Source organism: Bombus pyrosoma, linkage group LG10 (genome assembly GCF_014825855.1).
Source record: "Bombus pyrosoma isolate SC7728 linkage group LG10, ASM1482585v1, whole genome shotgun sequence".
Classification (NCBI taxonomy): Eukaryota; Metazoa; Arthropoda; class Insecta; order Hymenoptera; family Apidae; genus Bombus; species Bombus pyrosoma.
This window is the reverse complement of record NC_057779.1, coordinates 269,329-284,582: the sequence shown is the minus strand read 5'-3', so window position 1 is coordinate 284,582 and position 15,254 is coordinate 269,329. Positions and strand designations below refer to the sequence as shown.

Here is a 15,254-nt window from a genome sequence, read left to right as displayed (position 1 = left end):
TTGATCGTCTAAGAAATCTTTGATCGTCTAGGAATGCTATAATAATAGATGGAAAATTCTACAGAATAGCAGTTAGAGGACAATCGAATGCGATCGGTTTCTTAACTTCGAAAGCGTTAATTCGCTTGAATGTTTACCGCGCTATTTGTAATCGCGATATATTGACGAAACCGAGAGCAATTGATAAAACGAATACGTGACACTTGGATTTGTATGAAGTATGAAATCACGTATCGCGATACAACTGATACAGTTGTTACGACCGAAGATAACACGACTAGTAGAAATTGAACGTTTTTTATCAATGTCGGCCGTTTGAAAGCACGCGAACGTGTTACCGTGAATGTACGGGTCAGCTTCGTGTTAGGAAGTTTTGTCGTTGTGTGTACACGGTGCATTGTGCATGACCCTGACCCATCTTTCATATAGACCTCATCAACGTCTTCTGAGTCGAGGTATAGTCTGATCTAGACTAACGTCGACAATACGCATTGAAGGAGGATAGAGGTATGCGGCGCGGCTTACCGGAAGCGACCGGTTTCAACCGTCCTCTTGCTATTTCTAACCTGCATTTCTTTCTTAATATTGGTCGAAACACGTTTCGTTTATATACAAACCGATTTCTTTCGCTATCTTCTAGAAGTTTTTATTTATTTCCTGGTCGGACATCTCAGACCATAACTAAGATAAATATAAAGGATTACCGACACGAAAATTCGATAAATTTAATTACAGGCGATATATGTGATTTCTCTTATATTCAGTTATTTTATTACATTGTTATAATATATAATTATCGTAATTACTCTATAACATAATACAATACGTGTGTTGTATACGTATATATAATTATATTAAATTATATTTTTAATGGTTGGCTCATAAGGCTATGTGTAGAAGAGGCACGAAGAACAGTTAGCATATAAAGTGCATACACAGAGTTATATCTAATACGAAATCAAAGGCTCACAGATGCAGCGTTGATTGAAACAGAGAATGAAAATAAATAAATATGTCGAACACAGAGTTGTTATTTTGTGAGTATATATGTAAATATAATATTCAACGTATAATAAACGAAATAAGCGAAAGTGGAAGGTTTATAAAATTAATCGAGCAGAGGAACGATTTTGTAGGAGCTATCAATATATTTGTTCGCATTTATGTCGGCAAAAGAATGCAAGGAATAGAAGGCCATTCGCCCTCGAGAAAAACGACGATTAGCATTAACTGTGGGTAATAATAATGATTCTAATGCAGCTCGTCCGGCCTTGATTCTTCTATTCTACGAATGCTGCGTAATTTAGCGACGCAAGTGGGTTGTAGCGTTCAGCGCGTCTAACAAAATTTGTCAATCTATTAGACCGATTCTCCAGGCTCTTGCTTTTTAATTTACCAGATCACCCGCACAATACGAACATTCTTATTGTGACGCGACCGCAACGTGATTAATACGTTTTCCTTACAATCGTCTTCGTCATTTATTAGAAAACTTTCGATTTCACGCGTATTCCAAAAAAACGAAAAAGGTATTAAACGCCGATGCTTCTCCGTTTAACGGACGAAACTGGTATTTTAAGATCGTATCCACGTGTGAGACGAGAAATAAAAGTATCAACTGTATTTCTGCAATTTCAAGGGAACGATGTCGAGGAATTAGAATTCTGTTGAAATAGGTTATATATAATACTGATTTACAAGTGCTCTTGATTTGTCTCGTTTATCATACGTTTGAAGGGAAAGAGATCTTGTATTCGAAAGGTTATCTTAAATTACGTCAATTACTTTATTTTGAATAATCTCATAAGATTTGTCAATGCGTTAAATTTACCGAAAGAATGAATTGTGCCTTTACGACCGTTTACTTTTCCTAAATACGGTGCCAGAAAGATAGTCGTAATTAAAAGTTCTACACGTGTATCAGACAATTTTCTTATTTGTTGTTCCCATGAAATAGCCGGTAGTCGTCATTCTGCAAAAAGCTTTAACATCTGTTTTATAAATTCGATGTGAGGCAAGTAAACAGTACCATGCATAGTGGTTTGTATGTCGCTATGAATTTTCAATTGTTCTGTTCACCAAACGAAGAGAACGTTCAACGAATTTCGTAAGTGCCCAGCGTGTTCGTCTACATAATCGTCGTAAATCTGCAATTATTCGACACCCTTTCCTAATCAAATCTAATTGGCAAAGATCATCTATGATTCACCTATGAATCGAAGTAAAAACAATTTAATCACATTTCGATACTTTTTCGAGGAGTAGTTTGCAAACTTACGAAACATTAGGAAAATATAATTACCCTTATTCGTTAGATCTGAAGTTTTTATTTTATTACGAATTTCGGTGTTCGATTATATCGTTGACTTACAAGACCCAATTAGCGGAATAGAAGGAAAAGACGAGATCAAAACGTTTTGCTCGTTTAGTGACAAGATGATACTGTGTATTAATTTATTGCCGCCTTATCGTAGATGTAAATTTTTGCTAACAAACAAAATGTCTGACATATGTTTGCAAACAAGAATACGAACGTCAGAAGAGGGATATTTCCTACAAGTCATGTCAAAATTGGTTAATAACTCTTTCGTGACTTGTACGTTTCTTTGTGTTCGAATGACATTGACGTGATACCGTTATTCCTAACATTAGCAAGTAGGTAAGTAAAAGTGGTCGAAATATTAAACGAACCGGCTAGATATGATAGATAGCATCTGTTCGCTATGCTTTACGTATTTCCTTATTTGTCAGTTAAATTTCCTCGTTTCTATTAGTGCGCAAAGGTAACCACAAATCAGGAATATACGCTACATACATACGTTATTCGGTTACCGCAAGCAGAGACACGTGCATTCAGAATTCATACCCGGTTGGTAATATCGTTTAATTATCTTAGTAGCCGTGATAAGAAGATTTCAATCGGTTTCGCAATGTCTTCCATTTTTCTTACTCCAAGGTTACCGAAACTGTTTGAGTTAAACATTGTTGATTACTTGTTAAACAGAAAAAGAAGATCGTCAACGAATAAAGCTTCCTGCTTGTATTTTACGTACTTCATTTTTCGATAGCCGAATTTTGTATAAATCATACGGTTAAGAAATTGAATAGCAAAATCAGTCGAAATAAACCAAGTTAAGATTTCATATATTTCAAAGGGTATTAAAATAGCGAAAGATGAGCGTCGTTTTTAAATACAAAGAAAACATTCTCATAAGAGACACAGTAACGATTTATCGATGAAAACAATTACTGGGAACGTTAAGAACTTATCCTGATATCGCCTCTATCGAATAATCGTTTCTATATTTAACGAAACAATGATAAATATAAAATAAGCATAGTTGAATTATGAGCAGCAGTGAAAAAGACTTTCAAACTAACATCGTGAAATTTCACCGTTACCTAATACTTTAAAGAGCGATCTTTCTTTGTAGAAATGTATTCTTCATCGCGATGTAATTGTATTTTTCTGCTTTCTTTTTCCAGTGGTATACGGCCACTAATTAACGTGAATCGTACAGGTTAACGTGGAAAATCTCAAAGTATCTCGAGGTCGAAATAACTACGACAACACGGCCGCAGGCCGATCCATTCTTCGATGGAAAATTAAATTTCAGCAATTAACCGCCAGCTATTAGCGGTATAGCTGTTTGGTGTGTGCCATTAGCAATGCGCGGGAATAGACGGAAGAGTTTACCAGCCGCGTAGTGTGCGCGTGTGTGTACATCACGTCGGCTCTATTAAATCATAATGGGTTCACAATGTGAGACTCTGCTCCCGGAGGTTGACTAGAAACGAGCATAGACACCATACCCAAAGCCGAGGCTTCGTCTATCTTGCTGAGATCTGTATCTTTCGACCAAATCCTAGTTGGGAATACCCTTTTTAAGAATGAGACATTGGAGGCAGCAGACGATGAGATAATTGGAACGAATTTCGCTTAATATACCTTTATATTATCATAATTGTTAATAGACATACAAGAACCGATGTTGGTACTTTTCTTTACCGGCCTATCTGTTTACCATAAATTTTCAATCATTTCTCGGAATTAAGCTCGAAGATTTTTTTCTTATCGGTGTTCTCTAGCACATTGTAGTACGTATTACATTTCGTATTATCAAATATTGTGCTCTTATTACTTATTATTATCTTATTATTATCACGAATCGTATTATCAGCTTTTTAGTGGGTTACATCCGAAGCATTAGAGTGATCTTTATTAAAAATAAATTTGTAGCTTTCTTTAATACTCGTGGAGACATAAATGCTGGAGACAGCGGAATAAATTAACACTACGTTCCGCCGTTGTTTAGCGAAATATCTTTTTTATATCTAATCGTTTAACTTTCCATTTATTACAGAGAAATTGTAACTTTACCAGTAGTGGTAAAACATCGTATCGAAGAAACGTCATCGATCTTTTGTTCGTCAATATAGTGCTCTGTTAGCCCACAATTATAAACTTCTCTTCTAGCTATTCTCTGTTCCCCATATAGCTATTCTATATAGAAAGTAATTTTTTAGTTTACGTTGAATCAGCTCCGAAGTAACTTCCATTCTTATAAGGTCGCATTATCGACATGTCTCCGCAAATATAGATTATCAAAAGTAGACTTTTCAGGATGGAGTCAAATACAAATAAATTCTTCTGGTGTTTGAAGAACGGAGAAGAATACAAATAATGGAGGAAGAAAGAAGGCGTGCGCGCAAGAGAAAGGGAGTAGGCAATAGATCAGACAGTGAGCGAGGAAATAGAGGGGAAGGAGACACGAAGTGATCGCAAGAGAGGTAGAAAATGTGCCCGCTTGATAACAGCAACGCGAACCGAAGTACCATAGATGCATCACAGTTCTCCGCGTCGTGATCCTCTGTCGTCCGATCGGTTCTTTGGGGTCGAAAGTGGGGGTCCGCAGGAGATTTCGAACACGGTTTCATCTGTGTCGCTCTCAGAAGACAATTTCAGTCGGGAAGGAATATCGTTCGTTTTCGGACACAACATTTACACATTTTGTAAGAACCGCGTCGTAATTGCTTCGCGAAACGAACCTGCCACTCCGTAGGATTCTTATAAATATTTTACTTACCCTTTCGGTGGCGTTCCGTGTATTGGTCCAGCCATTATCCTCAATCGCTTTCGTTTCGACATAAAAATCTTTTTTATCTTACGGTAGGTGTGAGTGAATCTTGTAAGAGCTTTCATACTTTTGAATTGCCTCGTTTCGAAATTTACATCGATTGGTAATTATCGAGTTCGACGTGTAGTTTTCATGGCACATTTTTAAATTGTTCCATTCGTATATTCCATTGAAATTTATCTCGTGCATTTATTTCTGGTATTACGTATTTGTATTGCCTTTCAAATATTCGAATTAGTTTAGCCAGATTTAACCAGACTTCGCGATTTCTCTGGTGACTACCGTTAACGTTACTGAATGTTAGAAATAATTGTAAAAAGATAATATATTAACGATATCGGTTAAATGCTGCAAATAAATAGATAAAGCCAAATAATTATTTTGATATAAAGATAAGGAAATATTTGAGAAGTTACTTTTATCACTGAATGAACTTTGTTTTTATTGATTATATCTAAATTAAAGCGAATATCCCTCGATTTAAAGCATATACAATGGTACAGAAAATTTGCAATTACATACGTACTTTCACATTTCCAAACGTCTGCTTTCATTAGTCATCTGTCCTAGTTATGTATCATCAAACTTCAAGACGTTTCGTCAATATAACGTCAATATAAGATGTAACGTACATATGAAATGTCATTCTTAAGGTTTTCGTGAGTGATTAATGAAAGTGTACTCATAATCCTGTCTAAACAAATCATTAGATTTATAATCTGACCGCGTATATCTTCAGGTTAAAGGTCATCGACATATCTTGATCGAGTGTCAGAATCAGATCGACGCACGATCGGCTTTAACCGCGCGATACCGAAACATGGAGAACACGTGACCGTAGAAAAGTAAAACAGAAGTAGAGTGAGCAGAACGAGAAGCGCCGAGGAGCGTGTTGAAGGAAAAAAGCGATGCCAAGGGCCGCGAGAACAGCGGACGTCGATCGAAAACGTGCGATCAGCGATTGAGGTCAGAGCGATCTCGAAGCTGTAGAGTGGCTAAGTAGTCAACGCGTCGTCGACCAACATGAAAAATAACACGAGCAACCACGAGAAGAACGGGCCGGAGAGCCTGAAGTTGTTGAGGGTACCGTCCACGCCGCCGACTACCCCAACGACGCCTACCACGCCGAGTTCGAGAGGTCTCGAAGACATTTTCAGAGATTTACCCATCACCGACGAAACCTCCTGCGGGATCTGGTGTATACGGAGCCCGACCCTGCAGAGATTCGCTAATAAAAAGGCTTATGTGTTTCTGTACGGTGTGCTTGGATGTATATTCTCGGCGAGTTACGCGTATTTCAACGGTACCATTACTACCATCGAGAAAAGATTCAAGATACCTTCGAAAACGACAGGTGAGAATCGATAAACTTTGACGAAGACGAAGTAACATGGTGTGCTTCCTAACATTGCACGATTTCCATTCATCAGCTGAACGACTATTGTACGTAGAATACATGCAAGCGCGTAAATGTTCTGATCGAGTTTAGGTGCGAAGCTTTTTACAGTTAGTAGAATGAGAATAGTTCAGATCTCAGATAGGTACGTTGAAAGAACTTTTTCTTTTCATTTTAATTTAAAAGCACACCTTCATATAGTAAGTTTTATGTCAAATAATCAGATTCATATAAAGGGTAGTTATATATTTCCAAGTATCGTAATACGGCATGGATAAAAATGATTTCTCTGCGATAATGCATATGATAGCGAATGATCCATTAGCTTTGAGAGGTTTGCTAAACGGACAAGAAGTATGCGATGTCCTTTTTAACGTGTATCGAGTGTTTGTATTTTATATCATGAATCAATAGGAGCGAGGCAATTTAATTATTTCCACTGATCCAGAACGTTAAACATGCATTTTTTTTTCTAGGTCTTATCTCTGTGGGTAACGATATCTCGCAACTGTTTGTATCCGTGGTCCTGTCTTATTACGCAGGAAGGGGTCACAGGCCTCGATGGATCGCATTCGGGATTTATACTGTGAGTTTTAACGAAACAACTTGCTCGTTCACAGTCACTTAAAAACATCCTGAGTTATTTATATACATATGTACTTGATTTCTTTCTGTCTGTCTGTCTGTCTCTCTCTCTTGTCTCTCTTTCTCTCTCCCTCTCTCTCTCTTTCGCGAAGACCGAGGAACGCAGAGAAAACTATCAACTATCGGCACACGCCCCGAAGAATGAACTAGGAGACGTCATAAACCAGCGGTTGGTCAGTTCTTAATTAAATTAGGAAGCGTTGAAATCGTAGCTCTACGCTCATTCACGCCTCTTTCCATCGTACTCTCGCCACAGTATGCTTAGCTAAGCACTCCATTCATTGGGCAGTGAAAAGGCGCTGCTGGTATGCGTGAACCAGCTCGCGTCACGTATTTTCAATAATTATGTTGAAATAATTCGCGTTTAATTAGAAGCAAGTTAATTTGTACCATGTCTATTTGGAGCATTCAGAATTATGCTTGGTTGTATTACCCATAATTAATATTTTCGGAAGTATGAAAATATGACGTTACTATGCTAAATAACGTGGAATAACAACGTGTTCGTATCAGTGACATTTCGCTTGATGTTTAGGTTACTGAAAGAACTTTCCAGTTGCTTCGTTTAGAAAAATTATTTCTTGCTTTTTCTCCTTTTCCTTTTTTTTTATTTTAGTCTATTTCTTTTCATATTGATTTGTAAACTATTATCGGTAGAAATATTTTTAAACGCAAGATAAATTTATATATCGGCATATTACGTGAAAAAAGGTATACAATAAAGCAAAGTGACATATAAAAATCTAGGGATCAGTTTCTATCGACATAGTTTTAGTCAAGAATTGCTTGCGCATGGTAAAAAGGTATCTTTACACTCTGCTTACTCTGCACTAATCGTATTCCACGAAACATCGATTTTTTAAGAACCAATGAGCCTTAAGAAATTAATAAATCATTATCGAATATTTGATTTTCTAATGTAACAATATAGAATATATAGAAAATTAAATTTAACAAAAGTTTAAACTTCTTTTTTCTATGTATATGTAAAACTGAATAACGTTAATAGGGTAAAAATTCATAGACCTTATAAGTTTTGTAAGTTTTTCATAAATTGATTATTAAATGACGATTAATTCATATTCTAATTGTTTGAGATTGTTTTTGAGTCCTTCAGCATCTTTCGTTACGTCTTTTCGACGAATTAATTACTCAACGTTTATCTCGCATAAGACAGTCGAATACGCGATGAATTATTGTCAGAGCAATCGTTAGATAACGTCACGGTAACAGTAACGGTAAACATGACTTGTAGACAATCGTGCCTAACGATCGTGGATATAACAATTTCATGAAGTGCATGGCATTTTCCAGGCTGATTTTATTTAAGGTATTGACTCAAACTACCAAAGCAACACGTTTCATGATAACCAGCAATCACAAAAAATATGCAATATAAATCTTCAGAATCTTCATTTTATTTGATCTTCATATTGCACTGAATCATTGTCAACCAAAGATATCGTGTCTAGATATCTTTATCACGTTTACAATTTTTAATAAATTGACACTTTTGCCAATATACTATTCATCCACACTATTTACAGGGTTTCAGTATGGTGGAATATAATGAAAATTATGCCATTTCTTTTCGCAAATTCTAATTATGCCTATTTTTCAAATGCAAAGACAGGTTTATGATTCAGAATTAGCTTCAAAGATTTGAGTGTTAACAATAGCGTACTTCGGCTCATTGTTAATCAAATCGTATCTACTTTTCTGTCATTAAAAAATTTCTTAAATTTGAGGAAAATATGAAAGTATCGTTATTGATATGCATGACTTCACTTTACAATCGTATGTTAAGGACTTTTTTAACATATATAAAATCTTTTTTCGATTGAAACTAAAACGAGACCGAAACTTGAAAAATGCGCACACTACAGTAGGCTCAAATAATGATTGAAACGTCAGATAATTTAGTCTTGTTTCTTCAGTAGATAGCATCTAATCGATTAATTAGGGAAAGTTTGGAAATGAACGTTTTTCAAGATTTTTTAAAACTACTATCTCTGTACTTGCGACTGTTAACAGCACAAAATGAAAAAATAATAATTGGCTCGATATGGAACAAATACAGAAAAGGAAAAGATAAAAATTTCACTTATTACCAAGAATGGTAGTTATAACACTGAAAAATTTAACTTTGTTACGAAAGACGTAATAACACGTCAGCAGTTATTAGTGTGTCGAACATTGGTCATCGATAATATTCATATTTTAATATCGTAATTAAACTAATGCAAACAACATATGAAACAAACGAATTATTCCTGTTGTAGGAAGCAATAAAAAGATTTACTTGTTTTGTTCTTTAGGTAGTTCTCTTTTGCTGTTTAACGATGCTGCCGCATTTCTTATATGGTCCCGGAGAAGACGCTCTTCTGCTCACGAAAGAATACGGAGCGAAACCGCAAGCTGAAAACTCGAGTCATATACCTGATAAATACCGGAAGTTTTTATGTTTCGGGAAGGAGAGTCGAGAGAATGAATGCGACGATGACGATGGAAATTTCGCGCCTCAAGTGTTGCTGTTTATAGCACAGCTAGTATCAGGAGTTGGTGGTTCACTTTATTATACTTTAGGAGTATCCTACATGGACGATAATATACAAAAGTCAAAGACGCCAGCTCTAATCAGCTTTTCCTACTTCTTGAGAATGTTGGGGCCGGCCATTGGTTATGGTCTAGCTTCGTTTGCCCTCAAATTCTACATCAGCCCTACATTGACGCCTACGATTACAACACAGGATCCAAGGTACGCTAAATAATTCATAAAACAGATGGATAGTTCGATTTTTTTTGGCAATGAAAAATAACATCGTTAGATAATCGAGTGACAGAGTAATAAAATCACTTAAAGTAAAATTCCAGAATATCAAATTGAAATATATATGATACTATTAGTACAATGATTCGCAAAAGTATTTAAACACATAGCTTTCCTTTTTAATATCTATATTATATTTACAACTGGCTTACGTTTACTACTGAAATCACAATTTTCTGCCATTTTTGATAGAACAATGTTGTACGATTATTATTTTAAATTATATTATTATTATAAAAAAGCCGATGTATCAGTAAAACGAAAGAGAAACGGAATATTAATTGACCGTAAAGCTATATAAACGGATGATACTTCTAAGAATTGGAAATTATTATTAAGCGTATTCTCAAAATTTTGGCTCACACCATTAGAATACTCAGCCTGTTATATAATTATGAATTAAAACTTTCCTTTATATGTCTTTAAAGATACATATGAATCTCTTTCATTTATTACAACAAAATATCAATAAGGAATTCGATCATATTTAACGCGTTAACTGTCATGGAAGTCATTCATCAGTCAGAACAGTAGTGATCGTTGAGATCAAGAAATCAATTATAGTTATCTAAATCAAATATCCATAAAGTTTTGAATACCTTTGATGTTGCGATAACAGTATAAAGTGATAGATGCACCATGAAGTGCTTAAATAATTTGATTGTTTATAATAAAATATGTTACCACCGGATCATATAAAAAACATATATAATTCGTTTTGTAGTTAACATGTTAATATTGCCTAAAATAAATTTGATAGCGGTGTTACTTTCTTTTCCTACATCATGTGCGTAGTTAAATTTTCTATTAGTATGTCTATATTTTCTATTAATAAGATGAATTTACCGATGCTTGAACGTTAATAGGTGGCTAGGTGCCTGGTGGCTGGGTTGGATTATCCTAGCGTTCCTTCTTTTCGTCTTCGCAAGCATTATCGCGCTTTTCCCCAAAACGCTGCCCAGAGCTGCAGCCCGTAAAGCATTAGCGTTGGAACGAAACAAATCGGCAAGCAATATAAAAGAAGACGAGGAACCAGAGTTACCCGCCTCTATCTCGGACATGTTGAGGACGTTCAAGCGGCTGCTAACGAACACTACCTTAATGTGTAACAACCTAGCAACTGTCTTCTACTTTATGGGATACATGCCTTACTGGATTTTTATGCCGAAATATATTGAAACACAGTACAAACAATCCGCTTCCGTTTCCTCGTTAATTACTGGAACAGTCGGTTTGGTCTTCAGTGCTTTTGGAATTCTTTTGTCCGGTTTAATCATCTCCAAGTATAAACCCAAGGCCAGATATTTGGCCGCGTGGAACGTGATGGTTGGCGCTATATCGGTCGTAGGGATGATCTCTTACGCGTTCCTTGGCTGTTCCGCCAACGACAATCAAATTACAGTTCAACCGGATGGCGCCCTGAAGACTCTACTACCGTGTAACGAACAATGTCATTGCGATTACGTTACTTACAATCCTGTTTGCTCGGAACATGGGAAAACCTTTATTTCAGCTTGTCACGCTGGATGTCGCAATATGAAGGTTCGATATCGCTTTTTTTATAAATTTGAATTAATACCTTTTTTTTTATCGAAGTATTGAAACTACTTCTAAACTAACGCTTTTACTGCGTCATTTTTTTTAAATTCCAAGTCGCGGATATTATTTAAGGACAAAAGGGAAAAACGAGAAACGTGATAAAATAGTTTTGCTTCGGAAGTTCATCCGTAAAGGAACAAGATTTAACGAATTTAACTATATCCTTTACAGTATGAGGTTTATGCTTCTATTAGGTGTCAGAAAAATTATGGACAAAGAAATAATATATTACATTAATTTGTCTATCAGTCGAACATTGCAAGTTTCCATTATTATAAAAACAAGGTCAGTTATTTCGATATCGAGATACAATAGGACATCGATTTTTGATTCGAATTCGAATAGTGTACACGATGACAATGCAAATAGAGTACATGAAATTACAGCAGGTAGTATGAAATCTTAATATATTTGAAAGATATACTGGACAGATTATGACGAAAATCATGCCAGAGAGTGATATAAAAATGGTAAAATGAAAAATATAAGTAACGAAGAAATTATTGAAAAAGTTAAAAGAGGATTTAACAATAACGAAATAGCAATAAAACAGATGATGTTTTTGTAAACGATATTCAACATATTCACACATTCAAAAATATTCATAGCAACATGGACAAGTATTACACGATATGAAAGATAGAAGGAAAGTAATCCTGTGGAATTACTTATTTAAAAGAAAAAAGAAAAATTAAAGAACATTTCTCGTTTTCCCCTAATTTTTTAATTCGAATAACGTTTAAATACTCAGTTCGTAATAAACGTTTGTATAAGAATAAGACGATTAAAAGAAAAAGAAAATTTATAACTTAGACACGTATTTTAATTTCAAATTTTAATAATTTATTAATTTTGTAAATGCATAATCGTTACATTTCTATCCAATTATTTCTAGATGCAGGCTAATGGTAGTAAGATGTACACGGAGTGTAGCTGTATCAAACCAAAATTCGCACGTTTGCCATTTTTGTTTGCAAACAATAATTTTACGTATACAACAGAGGATCCGCTTGAGACTCCAGAACCTGATGGGTCAGCTCCTTTAGGCACCGCGGTACCGGGAGCCTGTCCCGTGGATTGTATGCATAAATTTTACGTCTTTCTGGCTGTGGTTTGTCTGCTCAAGTTCAGTGGCGCGACTGGAAGGGCGTCGAACTTCTTAGTTTCCGTTAGGTGCGTCGATGAGAAGGATAAAACAGTGGCTATGGGCTTTGGATTAATGATTATGAGCTTATTTGCGTTCATACCTTCTCCCATCTTGTTTGGATTTATTTTAGGTAAGACACGTTATTTAAAGAGAATAGAAGTTTTTTCGTTATACCATATGGTGTTTCGATTGGTTTCGACTGAACATTGTCAGTACGTTCTATAAATATAAACAGATGTTATCGAATTTTACTAAATTTACTGTCGCTAATAAAATTTAAGAACGTAATATCTAATTTATCGAATATTATTTTTATGGTAGATTAAAAGTGTATGATATAAATTGCATTAGAACTTATATTTAATGCGAGAGAGTTTGATATAAATATGTCTACTGTATATGATAAAGTTTTACGCTATGATATGGATATTAAATTTTTACATAAACATAGACCATTTGGTACCTGTTTTTGGTGCCTTAAAAAATTATAATAAATGTATAAAAGAGAGGAAACGATATTTCGGTTTCCAACATCACATAATTTTACAACGTTAGGTTTTTAAAAATACTAACTTTCATACGAAGATTTAGTATTGATCCATTGTGACGATAATGTGATATGAAGATTTTTTACTGTTATAATTTTTTAATAAGGCTTCAGAAAAAAAATGTTACTTGAATAATTTCTTATTATTTAGCCTCGCAGAACATATTGGCAAAGTTAGTCAAAAAAGAACTAGGATAGCTGACGTACAGAAAATACAATAGTAAAGTATATAAAACAGGTTGTGATAAACAAAATGACACAAATTCAAATTGTCATGTAAGAGATGGAAAATTTATTTTAATGAATGAAAAATTTAGACTATATTATTCAAAGTGATGTTCAATCTGTAACATTAGGAAATACTCTGTATTTAATCACAAGAAATCAAATATTTATTTATATATACATTGAATATTTCCGTTTTCTGTGCGTCTGTCATTTATTCGACTAAAGATTGGCTAAATATTTCTCCTTACATATTTGCCCACAGATAAAACGTGTCTTGTTTGGGGAAAAACATGTTCGGGTACAGGAAATTGTTGGCTCTATAACGGGGAAACGTTGAGATATCTACTGAACTTTACAGCAGCCAGTAAGTTTATTGTTCGATTCATTTTGAAAATGTTAACTCAGACTAAGCAAATATTTCACCTCCAAAGTAATAAAGTCATATATCAAAACATTTTCGTGCGACTTTTTGCATTTACGCTTGTTATCGATATGTTTTTAATTCTTTTATTGCACTTACGAATAAATCGAAAAATAAATGGAAAATATGCTATTATTGTGAAAATGCCAAAATCGCACGAACTGTATTTTGTATAAAATATCGCTTGAAATTTCGATTTATGCTACATAATATTCTACCTTTAGAATAATAATAATCCGTCTCGCAATATAAGTTCGTTAGCATTATGATATTTTTCTTCTTAGCGTTCGTAACGATTGGTACGTTATTTGACGTGGGTGTCTGGTATTTCGTGAAAGACGTAAAAATCTTCGACGAGGAGATCGAGCTGAAAGACATAGCCGAAGAATCGGGAGAGACACTTTGAAACTGAGCTACCAACGATCGAGCTAGATCGCTTCGTTTCAAGGAAAGGTGGAGTTAAGGTTCAGGGGCGAAGTCATTGGTGAAGAGAAAAAAAAGACGGGAGCGTTGGAAAAAAGGAGAGCCGACGAATAAAGACTTTACAAGTACCTTAAGCAACTTTTTGGATATTTAAACGCTCGTAGTACCTCAGGTAGAACTTACTGTTGACTAGTTCACTCGTGAGGCATAGTATTTGAAGAAGAAAATGAATTTCATTTTTTACTGTCCCCGTTTTATTATCATAATTAATAATAGTTTTCATCGCTTATGAGAAGCCTGAAACCCTCCTATCAGATACAAACAGCATAAGAGGATACGAGTGTAAAGAGGCTCACCAATAACAGTACGAGACTTTCGAATTAGTCATAAACCTGCGTTCCGTGTACAAAATATAGTCTAAAGATGAAACTTTCAATCCATTGGTGAAAGGAGGTTTTTTTTTTAATTTTTAATCGAATAGCGTAGCGTAATATATCGTGTTTCTTCAAATCAACGAAGCGTTGCCATGTTTTAGAATAATATTAAGATGAAAATCTGTTCGAATACGATCATTATATATATACATATATTTTTTACTCGAAGCAAACTAATTTACGTAACATAAACTCGAACGCAAAAGCTGAGGCATTATTGAAATTATATCGTATTAATATCGAGGTCCGATTGGTTGCAAATAATCTGTCAATTGACTTTTTTAAATCGTTAAAGAAGAAGGAAATTAATAAAAAGTACATAGTATGAAAATATTTAGGTATATTTAATTTTTATTTGCAGCACAACTCGGAAGAATGTCACTTAATAAAGATACAGTGTTATGTGGAATTCTGTTGTTGTATACAATCCCTGTTAAAAATGAAAT

General features: G+C 34.8%; 1 protein-coding gene across 3 annotated transcripts; it reads left to right on the top strand.

Moving 5' to 3' along the window:
- The first annotated feature begins 354 nt into the window (after positions 1-354).
- LOC122571572 (solute carrier organic anion transporter family member 74D) lies at positions 355-15,217 on the top strand. 3 transcript variants are annotated; one of them, XM_043735499.1, is made up of 8 exons: positions 355-507; positions 5,878-6,492; positions 7,011-7,120; positions 9,498-9,937; positions 10,876-11,551; positions 12,504-12,885; positions 13,793-13,894; positions 14,236-15,217. In XM_043735499.1, exons 2-8 carry the CDS (start codon positions 6,162-6,164, stop codon positions 14,355-14,357), a joined length of 2,163 nt encoding a protein of 720 aa, XP_043591434.1. In that variant the 5' UTR covers positions 355-507; positions 5,878-6,161; the 3' UTR covers positions 14,358-15,217. The 3 variants fall into 3 exon arrangements, with proteins under 3 accessions (XP_043591434.1, XP_043591433.1, XP_043591432.1); XM_043735498.1 differs by lacking the exon at positions 355-507 and adding an exon at positions 4,843-5,013; XM_043735497.1 differs by lacking the exon at positions 355-507 and adding an exon at positions 4,843-5,170.
- The last annotated feature ends 37 nt before the right edge of the window (positions 15,218-15,254 follow it).